Below are 24,093 nucleotides of genomic sequence, written 5' to 3'. Positions count from 1 at the left end.
ATGAGGAAAGATGCTATGTCATAATTAGAGGGTCTGCCCAACAAGAAGATCTAGCAATTGTACATATTCATGCCTCTAACATGGGAGCAGCCAATTATACAAACCAATTAATAACAAAATTAAAGAAGCACATTGATAATAATATCGTCATAGTAGGAGACTTAAAAATTTTAAAGATTTATTTATTTGAGAGAACAGAAGAAAGCACACAGTGAGAGGTGGGGAAGGGAGAGGGAGAAGCAGACTCCCTGCTGAGCAGGAAGCAGATGTTTAACTGACTGAGCCACCCAGGTGCCCCAATAGTAGGGAACTTTAACACCCCACTTGCTACAATGGACAGATCTTCTAAGCAGAAGATCAACAAATAAAAAAGGGCTTTGAATGACACACTGGACTAGGTAGATTTCACAGATGTATTCACAGCATTCCATCCTAAAGCAGCAGAATACACTTTTTTTTTTTTTTTAAGTTTTATTGATTTGACAGAGCATAAGCAGGAGGAGTGGCAGGCAGAGGAGAGGGAGAAGCAGGCTCCTTGCTGAGTAAGAAGCCGGATGCGGGACCCAATCCCAGGACCCTGGGATCATGACCTGAGCCAAAGGCAGATGCTTAACCGACTAAAACACATGTGCCCCCAGAATATACATTCTTCTCAAGTCTACATGGAATATTCTCCAGAATAGATCACATACTGGGTCACAAATCAGGTCTCAACCAGTACCAAAAGACATGGGTCATTCCCTGCATATTTTTGGACCACAATGCTTTGAGGCTGGAACTCAGTCACAAGAGGAAATTTGGAAAGAACTCAAATACTTGGAGGTTAAAGAGCATCCTACTAAAGAATGAATGAGTCAACTAGGAAATTAAAGAAGAATTTTAAAAATTTTTATGGAAACAAATGAAAATGAAAACACAACTGTTCAAAACCTTTGGGATGCAGCAAAGGCGGTTCTAAGAGGGAAGTATATATCAATATAAGCCTTTCTCAAGAAACATGAAAGGCCTCACAGACACAGCCCAACCCTACACCTAAACGAGCTTAAGAATAGCAAATAAAACCTAAACCCAGCAGGAGAAGAGAAATAATTAATATTAGAGGAGAAATCAATGACATAGAAACCAAAAGAACATCAGAATAGATCAACAAAACTAGGAGCTGGTTCTTTGAAAGAATTAGTATGATCGATGACACCCCCTCCCCCACCAGACTTATCAAAAAGAAAAAAAAAATTAATAAAATAAAATCATGAATGGAAAAGGAGAGATCACAACCAACACCAAGGAAATACAATTACAAGAACATATGATGAGCAACTATATGCCAACAAATTAGGCAATCTGGAAGAAATGGATGCATCCCTTAGAGATGTATAAATTGCCAAAAATGAACCAGGAAGAAATAGAAAACCTGAGCAGAGTCCAGGGCTGCATGGCTTCTCGGGAATTCTACCAAGCATTTAAAGAAGAATTAACACCTGTTCTTCTGAAGCTCTTTCAAAAAATAGAAATGGAAGGAAAACTTCCAAACACATTCTGTCAGGCCAGTATTACCTTGATTCCCAAACCAAAGACCCCACTGAAAAGACCAATATCCCTGATAAACCTGGATGATGCAAAAATTCTTACCAGGATACTAGCAGTAGGCTCCAACAGTACATTAAAAGGATTATTCACCATGACCAAGTGTAATTTATTCCTGGGCTGCAAGCATGGCTCAACAACTGCAAATCAATCAACATGATACACCACAATAAAAGGACAAGAACCATAGGATCCTCTCAATAGATGCACAAAAAGCATTTGACAAGTTACAGCATCCTTTCTTAATTAAAACTTCACAGTGTAAGAAGTGTAGGGATAAAGAATATCCTAAAAGCCACATACGAAAAGCCCACTGTATCATTCTTGATGGGGAAAAACTGAGCTTTTCCCCTAAGTTCAGGAACAGGACAGAAATGTCCACTCTTACCACTGTTCAACATAGTACTAGAAGTCCTGCCTCAGTAATCAGACAACAAAAAGAAAAGGCATCTGAATCAGCAAAGAATTGAAACTCTCACTCTTTGCAGATGACATGACACTCTATGTGGAAAACTCATAAAGGAATTTAGCAAAGTGGCAGAATGTAAAAATCAATGCACAGAAATCAGTTGTATTTCTATACACTGAGAAAGAAATTAAGGAGTCGATCCCATTTACAACTGCACCCAAAACCATAAGATAATTGGGAATAAACCTAAATAAAGTGGCAAAGGATCTGTACTTAGAAAACTGTAGAACACTCATGAAAGAAATGGAAAAGCATCCCATGTGCATGGGTTGAAAGGATAAATACTGTTGAAATGTCTAAGCTATCTAGGGCAATCTAAACATTTGATACAATCCCTATGGAAATACTATCAACTTTTTCACAGAGCTGGAAGAAATAATTCTAAAATTTGTTTGGAACCTGAAAAGACCCTGAATAGTCAAAGGAATGTTGAAAAAGAAAACCAAAGCTGGTGGTATCACAATTCCAGACTTCAAGTTCTATTACAAAACTGTAATCATCAAGACAGTATAGTACCGACACAAAAACACATAGATCAATGGAATCGAACAGAGAACTCAGAAATGGACCCTCAACTCTAGGGTCAACTAATCTTTGACAAAGCAGGAAAGGATATTCAATGGGAAAAAGACAGTTTCTTCAACAAATGGTGTTAGGAAAATTGGGCAGCCACATGCAAAGGAATGAAACTACACCATTTCCTTACACCATGCACAAAAATAGACTCAAGATGGATGAAATACCTAAATGTAAGACAGGAATCCATCAAAATCCTAGAGAACACAGGCAGCACCTCTTTGATCTAGGCCACAGCAGCTTCTTGCTAGACACATCTCCAAAGGCAAGGGAAACAAAGGCAAAATTGAACTACTGGGACTTACCAAGATAAAAAGCTTCTGCACAGCAAAGGAAACAATCAACAAAACCAAAAGACAACCAACAGAATGGGAGAAAATATTTGCAAATGACCAAAATATCCAAAATTTATAAAGAACTTATCAAACTCAACATCTAAAGAACACATAATCCAGTCAAGAAATGGACAGGGGTGCTTGGATGCCTCAGTTGTTAATCATCTGCCTTTGGCTCAGGTCATGATTCCAGGGTCCTGGGATCGAGACCCACATGGGGCTCCCTGCTCAATGGGGAGCCTGCTTCTCCCTCTACCACTCCCCTTGCTTGTGGTCCCTCTCTTGCTGTCTCTCTGTCAAATAAATAAAATCTTTTTTAAAAAAGGAAAGAAAGAAAGAAATGGACAGAAGAGGCTCAGTCCTGAGTGGCTCAGTCAGTTAAGTGACTGCCTTTAGCTCAGAACATGATCCCAGGGGTCCTGCGTTGGAGCCCTGCATTGGGCGCTCCGCTCAGTAGCAGATCTGCTTCTCCCTCTCCGTGACCTCTCTCGCTTTCACTCTCTCAAATAAACAGTCTTTTAAAAAAAAATTCTCTGGATTAAAACTCAGCTTAAATGTTAAAAAAATAAATAAAAACAGTATGGTAGTTCCTCACAAAGTTAAAATTACTATATGATCCAATAGTCTCATTTCTGGGTACATACCCAAGCAATTGAAATCACAGATATGAACAGGTATTCGTACACCCATGCTCAATATTCACAATATTGCATTATTCACAATAGCCAAAAGTTAGAGGCAACTAAGTGTCCAGTGGCAGATGGATAAAATATGGTGTAGGTACATAATGGAATACTTTTCAGTCATAAAAATGAGGAAAATTCTGACACAAGTCAACACAGGTGAACCCCAAAGGCATTGTGCTGAGAAGCAGGCATTTGTCCTCACAGGAGGACAAATACAATACAGTTTCACTCCTATGAGGTAAAGTAGTCAGATTCACAGAGTGAAAGCAGAATGGTGCTTGCCAGCAGCTGGAGAGGGGAGAATGGGAGCTACTGTTTAAGACGTTTAGAGTTTGGTTTTACAAGACGAAAATCTTCAGAATATGGATGGTGATGACTACACAACAGGATGAATACCAAATAGGGTTAATACTAAACTGTACATTTAAAAATGGTAAAAGTGGTAAATTTTATTTTATAATTATAAAAAAAAATTCCTGGGGGATTACTGTCTAGCCTGATCTGGAAAATTGGAGGTGGCAGTCAAAATGGGATGTTTGAAATCATGATTGTAAAGACAATGCAGTTATTGAGAGTGATCAAATTTGCCCTAAGACCATGGGAGCGAACAGATAAGGCAGAGGTAAAGAATGAAGACCAGAAGAGGTCTAGGGACCCAAGTGCCCGAGTATTGGATGAGTTGGAGGCCAATGAAATCACCACAGCTTAAGGACAAGAGAAATGAAGCCTGAAGGCGGGGGGTGGTGGGGTGTGTGTGTGTGTGTGTGTGTGTGTGTGTGTGTCTCGTGGCAAGGTGGCTGCTCACAAGGAGGTCTGGGAGGATCCTGGGGCTGAGGGGTTAAATGTGAAGGCAGGTCAGTGCACAGTGCCCAGCAAGAGTGGGCACTCTGATGTCAGCCCGCATATCCCCATGCTGGAGCTACAAAACCAGATGCTCTATGCACGCTTTTAAGTGCTTGTATTTTTTAGTTGATCAGTAACATTTCTAATGTATTTCTAAAACTCGGTAAGTTAAAACTTCAAGGAGAAAAATCTGGGCTTCAAGGATTTAAATGCTTAAGACAGGGCTAGATAGAAAACATTCTAGGCTTTTCAGGCCCCCTGGTCTTTATCACAACTGCTCAACTCTGCAGTGGTAGCAGGCAAGCAGCCACACATAGTTCACCAACAAATGAGCATTGTGGTGAAATGCAAAGGAAACATTATATACAAAAACAGTCAGTGGGTTCCGGTTTGCTGACCCCTGGCCTGACACGGTATTTGTAAGGTAGTGCTGCAGTGTTTTTGTACCTAACATTCTAAGGATTTGGTAAATTATACTTGTCAGTGCCTATTCTGTAAGATTTGACCTTGACTTTTTTTTTTTTTAAGATTTTATTTGACAGACAGAGATCACAAGTAGGCAGAGAAGCAGGCAGAGAGAGAGAGAGAGAGAGAAGGAAGCAGGCTCCCCACTGAGCAGAGAGAGCCCGATGCAGGGCTCGATCCTAGGACCCTGGTATCAACACCTGAGCCAAAGGCAGAGGCTTTAACCCAGAGCCACCCAGTGCCCCTTGACCTGGACTCTTAATTAATCTTAGCAAAGCCATGAAGTTATACTTCTACATAATACTTGCTAGATTCTGATTACGTAAGTCATGGCAAAGGTTTTATTAGGTTTCAGGTCTAAAGATTATATTTCTGAAACAAGCCAAAAAAAATGTTTTTCTTGGGATGACAGGCATTAATGAAATATTTGTGGTTTAATCTCTTTCTCATCAATTTTCAGGGGTCCAGATTAGATGATCAAAGATGTGCTCCACCACCTGCCACCACAAAGGGACCAACGGTACCAGATGAGGACTTTTTTAGCTTGATTTTACGTTCTCAGGCAAAAAGAATGGATGAACAGAGAGTTCTCTTACAAAGAGATCAAAACAGAGACACTGAATTTGAACTGAAGGACCTTATACAAAGTAATGCTTTGTTGGAATTTAAAAATACAGGAAAAAAATAAGCAAACCTCTAGTTATTATGGATGTATTTTTTTTTTTTAATGACCTTATTTCCTTTCAGAACACTGCAGGGAAATTCAGTCTATTACTTTTTCCTTAAAAGGAGAAATTACAGCACTGTAATACAGCTTAAAATGTTCTAGAATGATATAAATAACCTTTAATAGTATGATATAATTAACATTTCTCTGGACACACTTGTTTCAGAGTGGAGGGGGTCTTACAAAAGGTGCTTCATCAACTTTCATGATTCAAGCTCGGGACTGTGTTCTTTGGCAACTTGTTAGATTCCTTTACCTAGAGTTTGTAAAGTAGGAAGATAAATAAATCTAGACTAGAATTTAATCCTCTTGCTGAGATAATTTTTTTAAATCTGAATTGACAATGGCTTTTTTTTATACTGAACCATGGATGTAGTGAGAAATTTTGCTGTTTAGTAAAAATAACATACTTGCCCATGTGTAAAAAAGTTACAGTCTTATTTAAAAAATCTAGATCGATCTTTTTCTGCTAAGAAAGTCATATTTCCAGTATGTTATTAGTTCAAAGCCATTACAAAAAACTCTTAAACTTACAGCATGTTTTAGGTCCTTTAATTTTAAAGTGTGTGTGTGGCTTAAAATTATACTTTCTGTTACAAAACACAGCTGTAAAACTTTTTAAGACCTAATGTCAAAACAAAACTTTAAACAAGAACCCCCCCCCAAAAAAAAACTCTTGTGGTTCTATTAAGAACCTAGGCCATGAAAATAGAAAATAGATGAAATTCACAAAATTTAAGAATGAAAGATGTAAGTTAAGCCTTCAGTCATCATTAAGCCTTCCCTCCCCCTCCCAGAAACTGGAGGTAATTTACAAGGGTATGTAACAGGACATGACAAAAAGTAAGCTTAGCGAAAGAAGATAGCAAGGATGGAAAGCAGAGCCTAGCCTAAGGGTAAATTCTAGAATTTACTCATAGCCAGATAGCAAGGATGGAAAGCAGAGCCTAGCCTAAGGGTAAATTCTAGAATTTACTCATAGCCAGAACAAGTTGACAACTCATTCACCTCTGGTTGCTTCTGATTCTGCACAGCCAGGATGGAATCAGGGCCTCTGTTCTTCCTTAAAATCCTTCAGGTGATTTGGTGGATAGTGAGAACCACTTCTCCAAACGGCCAATGTTTACAAAAATAGAAAGATAGTTAATCTGGAATCACATCAAAAGCTCAGGGGTAAAAAAAGATTTTTGATTCTAAGATCAGACAAATTTTGTCAAAAGTACTCAGCACCTGGATCATCTTGTCTTCTATATTACATACAGGATATAACGTCCTAGATAGCATCCTTGTAAAAACTGCACGTAAGTTTCATGGTTTTTTTTTTTTCTTACAAGCATATTTGATGAGCAAAGACAGCATACCAAATCACAATAATGTAAAAATAAGTGTTTATTTTGCATATACTATAGTTCTTAGACCCTGTAAACATTCAACATTATCTATTCCATTTAAACACTGCTTTTAAAAAAGCTGTCGACCCCATTCTGATTTTCCTAAAAACCTGTTGCTAAAATCCTTGATTGTAATGACAGATATGGGCTGGACAAGAAACAAGTCTATTTCTCCAAGTTATAAACTGGCCTTGATCTGTTCGGTCTGCTTTAGTGTCTTCCCTAAATTGCTGTCATCATTCAACAGCAGTGGTATGTTGCCTCGCTAGCTGTCAAAGTGGACCGCATCCCCAAACGGATATCTGTAATGAAAGAATACAAAGATGAAATTCTACTTAGTTTTTTACAGATCCATTTTTGGATTGATAAAAAGCAGTCAGGAGTTGAAACAGCATTAACTCCACTATCATAGTTAAAGGTCTGTCACCTGAGGCATTCACTGCTCTTCAGAATCCAGTCACAGCTCTGATGACAACTACTCTAGGCACATATTTCCCCCACCCCCAGCACATATTCACCAGTGTGTGAACAGGTCTGGCCCTCAGGGAAGACTTAATATGCATCGATGTTCACAAAGCCACTCAGAACTGCAGGCACCCCCGCATTAGCTCCTTTGTTCTAAACCTACTGTGTTGTGAATTTTTATAAAAAATCCTGCTGTGTTTTCTGCAAAGAACTATTACCTTTCTGATGAATTACTAAAGATGTTTGCAATATTAAACTAGAAAATAATATTAACAATAAATTTTACATCCTCTTGCTGAGGTAATTTTTTAAAATCTTAATTGACAATAGCATTTTTTTATACTTAACCAGGAACATACAGAAATTATGCTGTTTAGCAAAAACAATGCACTTGACCAAGGTGTAAAGCATGTATTTGGTGGGGAAACAGTAAAGCTATTCTCCAGCTACTGACTATGTAAAACCACAATCACCGATTTAACAAGCTGTGCTAACTAAAGTCTCCTGGCCATCTTCAGTTCTGTCTTAAATGAGGGTAAAGAGGGGCAGCAAGAAAGCGGGCCCAGTGAGCGCCAGAAGAGTTGAGCAATGGAGGCACCACTCGCAACGACGAAGCCATGATGAGCTGGGGCAGCCTCCGCAGAGACAAGGGAACACAGGCTCGGTAACTGCATTAAGACACTGAAGTGCATGAAGAGGGTAAAGCTGATGACAGCGGACTGTCCTTACAACGGTTTCTGAGTACCTGCCACTTTCAGAAACATACCGAATCCATGCACAACTCACAAATCAGTAATTGAAGTAGGTATTACAGGACAGCCACTAGGCAACACACACATTAGCTAATTGGTGCCTATATATGTGCATGAACCATAAAACTTATTTTTCATTGTTCCCTGATTCAAACTGGCCTCTTTATTTGAAATCAGTGATGCTTGCCATATGTTCATCTATGAGATCCTGTTCCAAAATTAACACCTCAAAGTCCCACAGGAAGCACCAATATGAAAATGAAATTACGCAAAAGATAAAATTAAACAGAAATACACGCGTATTCATTAGTTCTGATGGTGAATAAAAATATTAATGTTTAAGTTGGCACCTGTGGAGTAGTAAATGTCAGAATATTTGTAGAGAAGAGCGAATAGTTGTGAAGAGTATACTTTACAAAACCCAATGACGACCTCTGAGTGGTGGGCCGAGTCTGTGCTCCTCTAGCCACGTGGGCCAGTATCCAGATCCTTTCCACAGCTGGCTGGGCAAGACACACTGCCTTCCTCTGCGATGCCTCTGGCATCAGTCCTGAGCTGGGCCTTTTCCTCTGCAGGTGAACCTTCCACCTTCTCTGATGTGTCTGGGCCAGAGACAGGCCTAGTAGACTGGCTGCTGTCAGTACTGCTTTCTGGCGGTGTGCTTTCTCCCTGGATTCCACCAAATTCTTTGAGATTTGTATCCAAAACAGGTAACTTATGCTGTAGAGAATGACATTTTAATTGTTTAATTAACATAATATGTGAAGATTCAGTCACCAAACTCGCTTAATAAGTTTCTGTGTAAATCTGTATCAAACTCTCAGCTGTTTCAAATCCCAACTCCAGTGCTGTGCTGTAATTATGTCAAAGTTTGTAATCCTCACAGAACCCTGCACAGAGGAGTAGGAGCACTTAGGATAGCCAGGTGGTCTAGTGACCCAGCTTTAGGAGAGCAAGAGGACTGGTGATCAGTACTGCTGACTCCTCTTGCCTGGTGAGAGTAATTCATATTTACTGATCCTATATTCAGTTCCAGGTACTGGGGATACAGCAGTAACAAAACAAAAACCCTTGCCCTCTCTGGAACTTAGGTTTAGCTTGGAGACACAATCAAGCAACAAACTAACAAAGTACCACGCTGGGGCCAGAGTGCTGTTTAGATTAGGTAGTCTGAAAGGTGATACAGGAGTAAAAAGGCTTAAAGAAATGAACATTTCAGCATTCTAGACAGGGAGCAGCAAGTAAAAAGGTTCTAGTTCATGGAATTGTGAGGAGGCCCTTGTGGCTGAAGGAGAGCGAGAGTAGAAGAAATCCATGTACTAATGGAGGGGGACTGTGGGCAGATCCAAGAAGCCCTGGCCACTGAGATAACTAGCTTTCCCTTTAAGTGAGATGAACAGTCCCTGGAGGATTTGGAATGAGTGGTGCACTGCCATTAACTATTAAAGCTGAAAGGTACATTGGAAAAAAATTTTAGATGTATGCAAGTATGTTTCCTCTTACAAGAAACTCCAATGGAAGGGATTCTAATTTTCTAGATTCAATTGTGCTCACAATTGTTTCTCAAAGGTTTACAGTAACAACTTAAGACATCATAAATTTCTCTCTCAAATAGAAATGCAAGTCTCCCTTTAAATGGCCAATAATGTAGAAAAAACACCTCAGCATTCTGCGGGTAGAAAGTAGAGAGTCTAGCCAATGATACCAAGGATTTGGGAAAGCAGGGTGTGTGACCCCCTCCCCGCCCAGTCTCCCACCCAGCTGAGCCTTCAGGACTCTCCTGCAGGATCCCCAGGGCTCCAGGCCTTCAGTGAGGACTTCTCTCTCAGCTCTTCAAAGGGCAGAAATCTCAGTCACGATTAGTTGGTTTCCTATGAATTAGCACCTGTTCTAACTACTGGTTAATAGTATTTAACATAAAAATTAAATCTCGTTTTAGTTCTAAGGCCGAACTTTTGACCAGAAAAGAGAGAGTAAACAATTATATCAATAATGATATAATTAACTGTAGAAGTTAAAAAAGCAGAAACGCCTAACCAGAAGCTCCACAGGAAGCACTGAGGTCTAGCATGAAGGGGGATGGCAAAATAAACAATTGCTGACTTACACAGGGTACGGCCTTGGGATGCTGTCTCGCCTCTGCCTGGGGTACATCACATGGCCGGAGCACTTCGGGGCTCTTGTTGCCAGTCCTAGGCCTCAAGTCAACATCTCTCTCTCTCATACCATCTCTTCTACCCTCATATGTTTTGTCATAAGGGCCTTGCTCAAAGGGGCCGAAGTGGCCTCTATAAGGGAAATCTGCATCACCTGCTCCACCATGGGGTCTATAATCAACTTCCTGCAGCCGTCCTCTATCACCTGGCTTAAGGGCCCGGGGAGGTTCTCTCTCAGGACCACCTATATGTCTCAGCATATTTACTGATTTTCCAGCACCATAGCAGAAACTCTAGAAGGAAAAGAAAAAAATACATAGTATTTAATGGCTGACTTACAATGAAATTATTCAGGGTGCTAAGAAAATTACCTAACTTGACTCAAGGGCATTTGGAGACATAAACATGTTTATTTTACCATTGTTTCATTTGTGATCCCTTGCTTAGATTAATACTAGGCCAGAGTAGCCAATAAAATGTGAGAAATCACTAAGTGTTAAGTATACATTTCAATCAGCTGAACACATTTTGACTGAATTCTAACAAGGGCAGTTGGCTAAAACCTAGAAACTGAAACTGGAAGGTACTGATTGATAACTGCTCATCAACTGTCTATTTTCATACCCAGTATATAAGGTAAATGATAAAAATCAGAGTTACACACATCATTACATAAACATTCTCATGTATGGTAGCTTTCCTACAAATACAAACTTGGCTTTAGTGACAACCAAAATCCAACAGGCTTTGAGTCCCATTTCATGGGAAAAACTAGGCAGCAGTTCTCAAACTCACCCCTGGTTGGGGTGGGGGGGAATCCCTGGGACAGTTTCAAGGACTCTGTGAGGTCAAACTTTCCATATTTCAAAGACCTTAAGTCTTTTTTTACTCTTCCCTTCTGAGTGTATGGTGGAGTCTGCTGGGGACGGAGTGACTTCCTCACTCTGATGGCTCAACTGTGTGCTTGTATAGACTTATATTTGAAATTTTTCTTAGTTTTAATTCCTAATATGGTAAATATCAATAAATAAAACCCCTATGAACAAGAGCTCTTTGTGGTCCTCAGTTTTTGTTTGTTTCTTGGAGGCTTTTCTTGTTTTTTTGTTTTGTTTTGTTTTGTTTGTGGTCTGCAGTTAAGACAGAAGGCAAAAGGATCCTAAAAACAAAAAGTTTGAAATCACTGTGCTGGAGAAAACTATTTAAGATGAAGCAGTAAAAGATGATGGGTTTTTGCTTACAATACAGCTTCAGAGGACTAAATACAAATCGTCCCCCACTTACAATGGTTCAACATATAATTGTTAGGCTTCACAATGCTAAGAAAGTCTTAGTGTGTTCAGTAGAAACTGTACCTTGAATTTAGAATCTGGACCTTTTCCTGGACTAACAATTTGGGGTCCGATCCTCTCTGGTGATGCTGGGCAGGGCAGTTCTTGGTCAGCCATGGGGTCTTGAGGGCAAACAACCCCTACCTTCACAACCACACCTTACCCACACAGCCATTCTGTTTCTCACTTTCAGTACAATATTCAATGAACTATGTGAGATATGACACTTTGTTATAAACTGTTATAAAAATGGGCTTTGTATTAGATTGATTTTGCCCAACTCCTCTGAGCAAGTTTAAGGTGGGCTAGGCTAAGTTATGATGTCCTGCAAGCTAAGTATAGTAAATCCTTTTTCAACTTACAGTACTTTCAAATTACAATGGGTTTATTGGGATGTAATCCTGTAAGTCTAGGAAAACCTGCACTACTAAACAATTCATGTCACCTAACAAAACCATATCCCTAAACCTGACTCCTGTAATCACAAGTCAAAAAAGCAAACAGGAGGGACGCCTGGGTGGCTCAGTTGGTTAAGCAGCTGCCTTCGGCTCAGGTCATGATCCCAGGGTCCTGGGATCGAGTCCCACATCAGGCTCCTTGCTCGGCAGAGAGCCTGCTTCTCCCTCTGCCTCTGCCTGCCTCTCTGTCTGCCTGTGCTCGCTCGCTCTCTCTCCCTCTGTCTCTGACAAATAAATAAAATCTTTAAAAAAAAAAAAAAGCAAACAGGAACAATTTCAAAGTGAATGAAGTGTGGTAAATTCTGTATCCTTAGGGAAAACAATCCTTTTTAATTATTATTAATTTAAATTGGAAGGTACTAATTGATAATTACTCCTATGTTGTGTATATTCACACCCCTCAGAAAAAGTAAATGCTGAAAATATTTAAAGTTGTAAATTTTAAATAGGTTAATTCCTTTACAAATACAAACCTGGCTTTTACCATGGCACTTCTGGGTTCTTTACATTTTATGTGACAACTGCTTTATTAGGGAAAGGGCTGAAAATCAACAATAAAAAAGCTAAAGAGACAACAGATGAATGATGAATAATGTTTCCTCTTAATAAATGTCTGTTCCTGGATCCCCCAACTTTCTCAGTAACTCACCTTCTCCCACATCCCTACTTAATTCTGTGGAAAAGCCAATGCTCCTTCCCCTCTCAGTGCTGCAAAAACCCCAGACTGAAATAAGGCCCTCTTTCTCAAAGAGGACAAAAACAACTGACTTCATGTATATTAATTCACCAAGTTGAAGAACAAATTTAGAAAAATGTTATTATTCTAAGTCACTGCCATGACATCTACAATCAAACTTGAGAATCGTTTCCTTGCTTAAATATACATGTAAGTAAAAATAAATCTCTATCACTTAAAAATCTTCTTTTCATACCATTAAGCCTAATTTAGCCTGATTTACAACAGCAAAAAAGTCAAGTTTTAGAACTGCCTTTTTTCTCCAAGTGCTGTTAACAAACCATACTGTATACTAACCAGGACAGCTAATGCCATCATGATCAGCACTGGAATGTGAAGTAATACTGGAATCTCCTTCATGAACTCTTTAATAAATTCACCAGCTCCCTTCCCAACGTATTTCAACGGCTCTGTGACAAAGTTGGTGAATGTAACTGCCAGTGCCTAAAACAAAAGATAACAGCAACTTAATTTTTCTCTCAAACGACTCAACAGAATGAGCCAAAATTCACTGTACACTGGGGCCAAAATTACATTCCTAAGTTAAATGCTTTTGATGTCCTGCAAATCATTGTGTAATGGAAGTATTTTCTCTAGAACGAGGATTTATTATTAGCAAAATGTTTAAAAAAAAAAACACTAACAACTTTTAATAAATACAAGAGGTTTTTTTTTTTTTTTACTAACTTTGTATAAGTAATTTTATAAATGTATTCTATACCTTTGTTGGTGGGACCAACCAAATAGGGTTGACTAATAAGAGTTCATAGTATTTTTGGCATGGGTCATCCTTATAGGTCCATGAGCTTCTTAACAATTCTATTTAGAGAAACAGACAAAACACTGAGTCATTAAAAAAAAAAAAAAGTTGCATTTCATTTCCAAATAAGACAATAATTTGGTTTTGTCCCTGTCCCCACCACCAACCAATTTTAAATGCTGTACTTGTAACACTGACTTAAAAATTTTTCATCTTATGTCCAAAATGTTTATCTTAAAAATCTCTTTAAATCAGACAAGTCTTATGTAGATAAAACATTATACTTTATGAAAACTTCTAAAAGGTAGGTATTAAGAACTGTTCTTCACACACACAAATGAATCCAACTAAAACCACGGAAATCTGAGGGAGATCGCTGAATTATATGCAAGTTGATATCCTGGCTATGATCTCACATTGCCATCTTTGTGTAAGATGTTTACACGGGAGGAAAATGGGAAAAGGGCACATTGATTTGTTTTCCTTCCAACTTCCTGTGCATCTAGAATTATCTCAGTAAAATTTCAATTTTAAAAAAATCCCTTATTTTACAACATAAAGAACATCAGTTCTCCCAATTTTTCTAAATTTTTAAAATCTAAACCTCCTAGAGGAGGCATTCGATTGTCCCCTGCATCCAGGAAGCAAGGCCAGATTGTTTTAGTTCCCACAACTTCTAAAGAAACGTTAATTCGGACACCCTATTTTATATAATCTGCGGAGATTCTATTCTGGGTCAGTTATTATGGACTTGCACTTATAAAGTGCCTTTGAACACTAAACCATTCCTATGGCTAGATATACAGAGCTAAAGGCAGTCAACAGTAGAGAGAATGTATATACAATCTGTAAGGAAAAAGAAAGTTAAAGAACTGTCCTCTTAAGAAAAAAAAAATGTATAGTAAAGCTACAACATAAGATTTTGTAAGTCAGTATAAGGAGATTAAGTCTAAGATGGATATTAATTCATATAAACACTGACTCACTTCTTTAATGCACAAGCTGGGCTAGACAGACAAGATGAGCACCGTCTCCATCACAGTCCAATGGAGGAGAGAGTAGCAGTATGGGGCCAGTGAAGACACAGTTCTTATTCCCTCCCCGTGAGGTTACATGAGCCAAGAGTCACGGGCTGAACCCTGACTTTTCAGGCATGTTCTTCTGACACTGAGATCTCAGTCATGGAAACCCTCCTTTCGGCATTTCATCATTTCTCTAAGTTATCTCCTTCCCAGAAAAAAATGAGGGCCAGTGAACCAACACCTTACCCCAGAGACTTCCAATCCAGTCCATCTTCTCAGCACACACATTGTTTAACGGCTCCAGCTTGGCAACCTCGGCCTGATGCTGTGCGAACGCGAGCTGACCGACACCAAAAGGGTGCAGTGAGTGGCTGCGGACGTGAAGGTTATGTCTACACATCCAAAACCCTGACTTCAAAACGTGCCTTCACCAGACACCAGAGTGTTCACAGTTTTTTTAACAGGAAAAAATACATTTTTTAATGGCAGCTCTTTTCCACTCATGGCAAAGCAGTTTTAAAGCAAGGAGTGAGAATAAAGAACTACGGTTACAAAGTACTTCTTTGTTAAGTACTTTTTTTTTTTAAAGATTTTATTCATTTATTTGACAGACCACAAGCAGGCAGAGAGGCAGGCAGAGAGAGAGGAGGAAGCAGGCTCCCCACTGAGCAGAGAGCCCGATGTGGTACTCAATCCCAGGACCCCGAGATCATGACCCAAGCCAAAAGCAGAGGCTTAACCCACTGAGCCACCCAGGCGCCCTGTTAAGTACTTTTGATGAGAAATGCAAACCTTTGTACTTTTTATAAAAAAGATTTAGTGTAAATCTAATTCATACCACACCCAAAAATATAGTTATATATATTAAATGACTACTTCTCATTTTCTTTCATAATTCATGATAAAATGGAGTTTTGTTCTGGGTGGTTTTCAGCACAAGTGGCCTAGATAAAAAGATAACATTTTTTATATATCCAAGCCCTGGGGGAAACTGCCAAGATAACAATATTCAACCAAAGTTTTCTTCCTTTAATTTGAAAATAATTAGTTCTAGAAGCTATAGAACTTAGAGCAAAAGGTTAAGGATTGATTTAATCAGATAACTTCATCAAAAATATTTTGCTACTTGACTCATTCTGCCAGACAGATCTAAAATTGTCCTTCAGGGCGCCTGGGTGGCTCATTGGGTTAAAGCCTCTGCCTTGGGCTCAGGTCATGATCTCAGGGTCCTGGGATCAAGGCCCGCATCGGGCTCTCTGCTCAGCAGGGAGCCTGCTTCCTCCTCTCTCTGCCTGCCTCTCTGCCTACTTGTGATCTCTGTCTGTCAAATAAATAAATAAAAATCTTTAAAAAAATAAATAAATAAAATAAAATTGTCTTTCAACGCGATTTCAACAGAACAGTAGTGCTTCATTTGACTCCATATTCACCATGACCCCAATTTTGAAAGAATTAAAATTTTGGAAAAAGACCAGAAATACCTGAAATTACTGAGGGCAATTATCTCTAGGTGACAAATTATATTTAACTTTTAAAAAACAAATTTCTGGGGTGCCTGGGTGGCTCAGTCAGTTAAGTATCTGCCTTTGGCTCAGGTCATGATCCTGGAGTCCTGGGATTTAAGCCCCACATTGGATTTCCTTTGCTCAGTGGGGAGTCTGCTCAAGGATTCTCTCTCCCTCTGCCCCACCTCCTGCTCACACTTGCTAATTAATTCTCAGTTTAAAAAAAAAAAATCAAGGGGCACCAAGGTGGCTCAGTCATTAAGTGTCTGCCTTCAACTCAGGTCATGATCCCAGGGTCCTGGGATTGAGCCCTATGTTGAGCTCCCCACTCTGTGGAACCCTGCTTCTCCCTCTCCCACTCCCACTTCTTGTGTTCCCTCTCTCGCAGTCAAATAAATAAAATAAAATAAAATAAATACAAATCTTTAATATTTTTTTAATAAAATTTTTTTTTAAAAATCAAACTTCTCTGTATAACTTTTTATTTATTCTAAATTGTCTACCATCAACATACCACTTTCATATTCAGAAAATAACCTAGCTTTTAAAAAATAACATTTTGATATCCTTTCTGGCAAAGAATAAAAGGACATACTCTACACTACCTACACAAAATTCTTAAAAATGCATCTACCTAGCTCTATTCCAATTTAGCCACCCAGATGCCACCCGTCAGAAACTGGGTTACGAATCAGGCCTGCCCCAAACCGGTCAGGAACCCAGAACACCAGACACAGGAGAGCAGCTGCCAGCACCCCCACCCACCGCCCCATCTCCAATCACTGCGGACACTTTAAGTCAGGCACTGCGGTCTTCTGTTATCATGAAGTAACAGTGAAAAACATGAAAATGCTCCACCTATTTGATACCTTATATAAATATATCCAATTCCATCCCAAACTGACGAGGAAACTGATGAATAACACACGTCTCAGCTGGGTGTACCAATGTACATACGTCCACAGCTCGGTAGCTACTAATCCCACGATACAGAGCAGACACAGAAGCACCTCGAAAACAGAAAGAAGCAGAGAGCAGGGTTACTGCTAAGCCACCCTCCCAGCTGAAAAATGATAATCATCAGCAAAAACAAAGAACTGGCCTCAAATATGCAACGTCATCTGTGCCACACTCGGCCACAGAGGTGGCAACAGACAAGTATCTTCATCCGGGTTCTTAACGTGATTACAGCAGAGGGGCTTCTTTTTTATTTAAATTCAATTAACATACAGTGTATTATTAGTTTCAAAGGTAGAGGTCAGTGATTCATCAGTTGCACAGAACACCCAGTGCTCATTTCATCACATGTCCTCCTTAATGCCCATTCCCCCCTTCTCCCCTCCAGCAACCCTGCCTGTTTCCTGGTTAAGAGTCTCTTATGTGGTTTGCCTCCCTCTCTGATTATGTCTTTTATTTTTTTCCTCTCTTCCCCTATGATCCTGTCTTTTGTATCTTAAATTCCATATATCAGCGAGATCATATGATAATTGTCTTTCTGACTGGCTTGTTATTTCACTTAACAAAACACCTTCTAGTTCCAGCCACATCATTGCAAATGGCAAGACTTCTTTTTTTTGATGACTGAATAATATTCCATTATATATACCACATCTTCTTTATCCATTCTTCAGCTGATGACATCTGGACTCTTTCCACAGTTCGGTTACTGTGGACACTGCTGCTATAGACATTGGGGTGCAGGTGCCCCTTCGGATCACTACATTTGTATCTTTGGAGTAAATACCCAGTAGTTTGCTGGGTCATAGGGTAGCTCTATTTTTCAACTTCTTGAGGAACCTCCACACTGTTTCCCAGAGTGGCTGCACCAGCTTGCATTACCACCACAGTGTAAGAGAGTTTTATGGTGGAGTTTTTAAAGCATTTTTTTAAATGAGCTGTTACTTATGTCCCCCTTGTCCCATCTTACCATCAACACATTATATGGATCCACTCCAAAGGAGTCTTCAAATCGCCACTTCCATGTTTCAAAATCATGAAGCTTAAAATTAATTAAAATATCACTTAGTGCATCATCCAAGGCTCCTGGTTTCCAATCCTCTCCACTGAGAAACTTCTGTATTTCTAACAAGGTTTGTCTTTTTAGAATAATCTCAGCATCATAATGCATATCATCTTGGTTTTCTTCAGGCTGTATTTCCCCAAAAAACAGAAAAGAGAAACACTTCAAGACAAAAGCCGATTTGGAACTAAATACATTTGTGGTTTGTATTTCACCTGTATAAAATAGGAGTAATATTATCCACCTATTTGTCTCACATAATGACGAGAGATCATACATGTGAAAACCATTTCAAAAATTATAAAACTCTATGCAAATAAGATACCTTGCATTTTACCAAAATACAGTTGATTCTTACTATTGGCAACAGTTTGTTCTAGGACGTCACCTCGGACACTAGTTAACGAATACCTGAGCTATGGCTCCTACAGGAAATACAGGGTTGTGTTTCTACCAAGAAACACATCAGCCAGTCAATACACAACCCTTTTATGTGTTTCTACTTAAAGATACCTTATTTAATACTTCTGATTAACCCTGAATGCACAGCAAACAACACCGTAACTCCTGCCCAAAAAAAAAGCTTATCTAACAGGAGTATTTTCCCTGGTAGGCACATCCTAGCCTTCTCATGGCTCAGAGACACTAGACCACACTACTCCTGGGAGTTAAACACCCAAATAACATCAACAAAAGTGTGAAATATGAAGCACTAAATAAACCATAAAGAAGTACTTGTTTATAGTCTGAGAGCTGAAAACAGAAGACAGAACAAAGCCTTGCTCAGCCTCAGCTCGGACTGGGCACACCAGGCATCGCATATGCTTTGCTGCTTTGTGTGTGTCCGAGAGGCACACAAATGCTCTGCAAGTACTGACTCTGAGATTACAAAAGGTTAGCAAGTACGTAAATTCACAAATACGGAATCCACAAATAATGAGCATCAACTGCTTATTTTGATTCATTTACGACTTTCCATTTGCTAACTTTATTTTCAAGTACCCTAAAATACAATAACACAAATTTTTTTTAAAAAGGATCTCAAAAAGGGGCACCTGGGTGGCTCAGTAGGTTAAGGCCTCTGCCTTTGGCTTGGGTCATGGTCCCAGGGTCCTGGGATCCAGCCCCACATCGGGCTCTCTGCTCAGCAGGGAGCCTGCTTCCTCCCCTCTCTCTCTCTGCCTGCCTCTCTCCTCTCTGCCTACTTCTGATCTCTGTCAAGTAAATAAATAGAATCTTAAAAAAAAAAAAAAAAAAAAAAAAAACTCAGAAAGTAGGCAAATAAACTGGAGTTTCCATGAACAAACATGATATTTATAACTATCTTTATTAACGTGAGTTCAGGTTAGCAATATCACTATGAACATTTTACATTCATTAACTGTTAAGCAAAATGTTTCTCTTTCACAAGAGTAAATACAGATACTTATATAAAAGCAAATATAAAGTCAGGAAAAAAGTGTCATGTAACAACACAAGTCATCACTAACGTGAAAAGCAGTCATCCATTACTATATCTAAAAAACCTTGAACTAAAAAAAGCAAAACAAAAAACCTTGAGCTAAATGCCAATTACCTCCATCATAGGAATTTTTTGGCTCTATCTGTATCCTCATCCCACACACACTTATAAGACTTGACTAAAAGGATGCATGTATGAAACATCTGCTTTTTTTCACTTCAAAAATAAGATGGGATTATTAAATATTTATCTAACATTCCTTCCCCTTAAGTTTTCTTGATGTTTTGGACTCCTCGGACGTGAAAACAAGAACTCTAAAAAAATGGAATCTTAACATTAATTATGGACAATATGCACATGATATGCAATTCTATAAAGGAGCCCTTGCCACAGTAAAAGCTTCCGTGGGGGAGGACCTACTTAAAACACACTGTTCTTTTCTCAACATAGAACGATCTTTTATCATATGAACAAGAAAGTGTGCAAGTGGTCAGCATAGAATTTCCTTGCCAACTCACAAAAGTATTAAATTTCCAACTGTTTAGTAAAACTCAAACAGCAAATTTAAGGTACCTCCCCACATCTGAAATTAATAATTAAAATATCTACCACAGTAATTAATATCCCACCAACACTCACAAGTCCAAGCTTTCTGGCTTCGATCAAAATCTTACGTAAGTATCTCCTAAAAACAGGATTGCTTTGACTTTCATAGTCTTCCTTCTTCTTCTTCTCACACTCATCGATCTGTAATTACAGAATAAATTCAACATTAGACAGCATCCAAGTTTCACGTAAGGGTCAAGTTTCTAGCCTAGCGGCCCCATCAATATCAAAGTAAGGATATCACTTTCATATCCGTTATCACTTATATGAAAATACAGAACTTCCTACCTTCTGTGGGTTCTCTTTGCAAAGGGCAAGTAGGTAACAAATGAGGAACATATGTCCAGCACTTAGCCCCAAATGGCAGTTTTTCTGAGGACTTTCAGCAATTTTTTTTAAAAGACTGATCTATTTGAGAGAGGGAGAGAGAGTGAGCACATGCACAAGCAGGAGGGGCAAAGGGAGTGAGAGAGACCATCTCAAGCACACTCTGCTCTGAGAGCGGAGCCAGACGTGGGGTTGGATCTCCCAACTCTGAGATCGTGCCCTGAACTGAAATGAAGAGTTGGAAGCTTAACCAACTGAGCCACCCAGGCGCCCCTCACTTTCAGCAATTTTAAAGCTGAAGATCATGAAGCAAGGGGCAGAGATGCAGATGAGAAGATTATCTGGGACAATCTGCCTCTTCCCAATCCCAAAGCAATGATTCAGTGAACAAAGAAATAAAAGGAAGAAGAAAGGGAAGGAAGAAAGAAAGAACAGAGATAGATAAACATAAAAGATGAAGCCAGAAGATGAAATGAAGGGCACATCAAGGAGTTTCTTGAATGTGTGTATTACTTTTGGTCTTTTACTAGTTTTTCCTGTCAACGACTGAGCACGCCCAACTCTACAGGCCACACTTCAGGAAGGCAGAAACACGGCTTCTCCAGAGTATCTGAGCATGGCAACCCTCCGCACATAATTCATCCTTCAGATTTCCTCTGAACTGAGTTCTACAAACACCACAGTGGTCAAGTCACTGAGTGAGGGCAGTTCATATCTTAGATGCAAATTACCTTAGAACTGCCTTGGAACCTGTGATAACCAACTTTTATTTTCTAACTGAGTGTGAACCACAAGTTGAGTTAGCATTTGAAATAGGCTTCAGATGATGAACATGACAACTGAATGTCACACACAGACTTAGGAGAGAAGGACCCTTGAAAAGTCACATGGCAGTTTCCTCCACATGCAGGCAAGGTTTACAAACCTTTTTAAAATTTCTCTTTAAGAGAATTTCTGAGAGAGAGAGAGCACGCGCGCAAGTACAAGCAGGAAGTCGGGGGTGGGCAAAAGGAGAGGTGAATCTTGAACAGGCTCCACACTCAGCATGGAGCTCCTTATGGGGCTCAATCTCACCACCCTGAGATCATGACCTGAGCTGGAATCAAGAGTCAAATGTTTAACCAACTGAGCTACCCAGGATAGCTCAGTTAAGAGAATGTTTTGTGTGGGATTTTTTTTCTTTTTTTTTTTTAGATTTTATTTATTTATTTGAGAGAGAGAGAGTGAGAGAGAGCCAGCATGAGAGGGGAGAAGGTCAGAGGGAGAAGCAGACTCCCCATGGAGCTGGGAGCCCAATGCAGGACTCGATCCCAGGACTCCAGGATCATGACCTGAGCCAAAGGCAGTCGCCCAATCAACTGAGCCACCCAGGCACCCATTGTTTGTTTGTTTTTTTCTTTTAAGACTTATTTATTTTGTGGGTGGGCAGAGGAAGAGGGAGTCTCAAACAGACTCCTGACACAGGGCTAGATCTCACGACCCTGAAATCACAACCTGAGTGGAAATCAATTAATTGCATCACCCAGGCGCCATGAGAATGTTTTATAAAACAAGGACTCGAGACTAAATTTTATCAATCATATTTTTACATGCTAAGCCCCAGATGCAAAGAATGGAGTGAAAAAGTTCTGTATTTCCTAGTGTGCAGCCAAACAAGCTCATCAAGCTCATGATACTACAAAACACAGTTAAACTGAGGCAAAATTTATCCAAGCATTTCTTGGCTAGCACTCAAATGAGACAGCATTCACACCCAATAAGAACCACAGCAGCACTGACAGATCTGGAATTGAGATCTCTGTATCTCTGCTCACAAGTTCTCCCAGTCTCTCACGCTGGAAACCTCCCTCCTCCACTCTATCCCTCTTCTCTCCTCCCTCAGCTACCCAAATTTACCTATTCCACCTTGGAGAAATCTAACATTTTCCTCTTCAACACCTGTCACGGCCTCAGTTGGAACACTGGGCATTGCTGGACCTCTGCTACCCTCTCCTTCAGCGACCCCCTTCCACTGGGCCACCAGCTGATGGCCTCCATAGCCAAGAGGCCAGTTCCCACTCCACAGCATATATTCAAACCCTTTAAAAATCTTGCTTTAAAATTTCCTTTCTCATAAACTCCATTTCAGCCACACAAATAAAAATATTGGATAAAGGAAGGAATAGCTACCAGATTCTAAATTATAATAATCCCTTATATTTGCAAGAGTAATTCTTACATTTCATGGGTTGCCTTTGTCATGAGTCTATTGTGACCCAGCACTGTGAAAGGTGACAGAAAATCAAAAACAAACAGAACATATTCCTTGTCCCTGGGGCACCTGGCTCAGTCGGTTAAACGTCTGTCTTTGGCTCAGGTCATGATCCAGGGTCGTGGGATCGAGCCCCTGTCAGGCTCCCTGCTCAGTGGGAAGCCTGCTTCTCCCTCTCCTCCCTGCTCATGCTCTCTTATCCCTATTTCTCTCTCTCTCAAATAAATAAAATCTTTAAAAATATATAAATATATCCCTTGTCCCAAGAAATGTTCAGTATGGTAAAGAAGTAATTATAACATGGTGAGATAAATGTTATTACAGGAAAATAAGAGTACTTAAAAACAAACAAACAAAAAAAGGCAAGGCCAGAGTAATGAAAAAGAAGACAAGGCTAGAGTAACTAAAGAAAAAATTATACATAAATTGTGCAGTACATACATAGAAACACATACAATGTTAGGAAAGACAGGAAACAGAGCAATATACTGTAAGCATAAAATTCATGAATTAAAAAAAGTTCAAACCTTATGAGTTAAAGAATCAAGTTTGCTATGACATTCCAACAATTCATCACCATGTGACAAGTCAGGACTGACTTCTTTTTTCTCTGATACACCATATTTTACCTAAAGCAAAAGAGAGATTTTATTTCTTCATAGTTCAGTTATGAAAATAACCTAAAGTTAATGAAAACTAAATTTTGACTTCATCATCTTATGACTTTGTCATATTCTTCATCTGTGTTGAACAGCCAAAAAAGAGTCTCAAATTTACTAGCTAAGAACTAAAATCAAGTTAGTTGGCAGCTCGGCAGGCTTTACATTCATATTCAACACAGATATAAGCAGGTGGGACTGAAATCATCTTGGACTAAGACCCAGGGAGACAGTCTACATGGCTGCTAGTCATTGGTACATGACTCTTGACTCTGGAAGCTCTGTGAGTAACAGAAGTAGACTATTTCCATGACAGGACCAATAAGATCTTACACACACGCATTTTTTTTTTTTAATACCTGAGATTTTCTCATTGTTCCCGAAGCAGCATCATAGTTAAGCATGTCTGTGGGGTCAATCCAGTCATCGTCATGAGCATAACCGGTTATTAGCCACAGACACTCACAAAGGAGCAGAGAATACAGCATCCTGCATGAAAGCTAAAAAAAA

General features: G+C 39.5%; 2 protein-coding genes across 6 annotated transcripts in view; one reads left to right on the top strand and one right to left on the bottom strand.

The window, feature by feature from the left end:
• GPSM2 (G protein signaling modulator 2) overlaps positions 1–5,989 on the top strand; it is a 56,744-nt gene extending 50,755 nt beyond the window's left edge. For both annotated transcript variants that reach the window (XM_032361426.1, XM_032361425.1), the window contains one exon: positions 5,419–5,989. In XM_032361426.1, the coding sequence (XP_032217317.1) occupies positions 5,419–5,646 (228 nt within the window). In that variant the 3' untranslated portion in view covers positions 5,647–5,989. The remainder of the gene's footprint in view (positions 1–5,418) is intronic.
• A 1,008-nt stretch (positions 5,990–6,997) lies between these two features.
• The window catches only part of CLCC1 (chloride channel CLIC like 1), a 28,715-nt gene continuing 11,619 nt past the window's right edge, over positions 6,998–24,093 (bottom strand). For 2 of the 4 annotated variants that reach the window (XM_032361428.1, XM_032361430.1), the window contains 10 exons: positions 23,943–24,083; positions 23,452–23,553; positions 20,380–20,487; positions 18,186–18,407; positions 17,128–17,268; positions 15,000–15,093; positions 13,693–13,790; positions 13,269–13,415; positions 10,401–10,742; positions 6,998–9,013 (listed from right to left, as the gene is read on the bottom strand). In XM_032361428.1, coding sequence (XP_032217319.1) covers positions 8,756–9,013; positions 10,401–10,742; positions 13,269–13,415; positions 13,693–13,790; positions 15,000–15,093; positions 17,128–17,268; positions 18,186–18,407; positions 20,380–20,487; positions 23,452–23,553; positions 23,943–24,071 — 1,641 coding nt within the window. In that variant the 5' untranslated portion in view covers positions 24,072–24,083 and the 3' untranslated portion in view covers positions 6,998–8,755. The remainder of the gene's footprint in view (positions 9,014–10,400; positions 10,743–13,268; positions 13,416–13,692; positions 13,791–14,999; positions 15,094–17,127; positions 17,269–18,185; positions 18,408–20,379; positions 20,488–23,451; positions 23,554–23,942; positions 24,084–24,093) is intronic. The other 2 variants (XM_032361427.1, XM_032361429.1) reach the window with 2 other exon arrangements.

This window comes from Mustela erminea, chromosome 10 (assembly GCF_009829155.1).
Source record: "Mustela erminea isolate mMusErm1 chromosome 10, mMusErm1.Pri, whole genome shotgun sequence".
NCBI lineage: Eukaryota > Metazoa > Chordata > Mammalia > Carnivora > Mustelidae > Mustela > Mustela erminea.
Note: the sequence above shows the minus strand (reverse complement) of the source record. Positions and strands in the feature narration are given on the sequence as shown.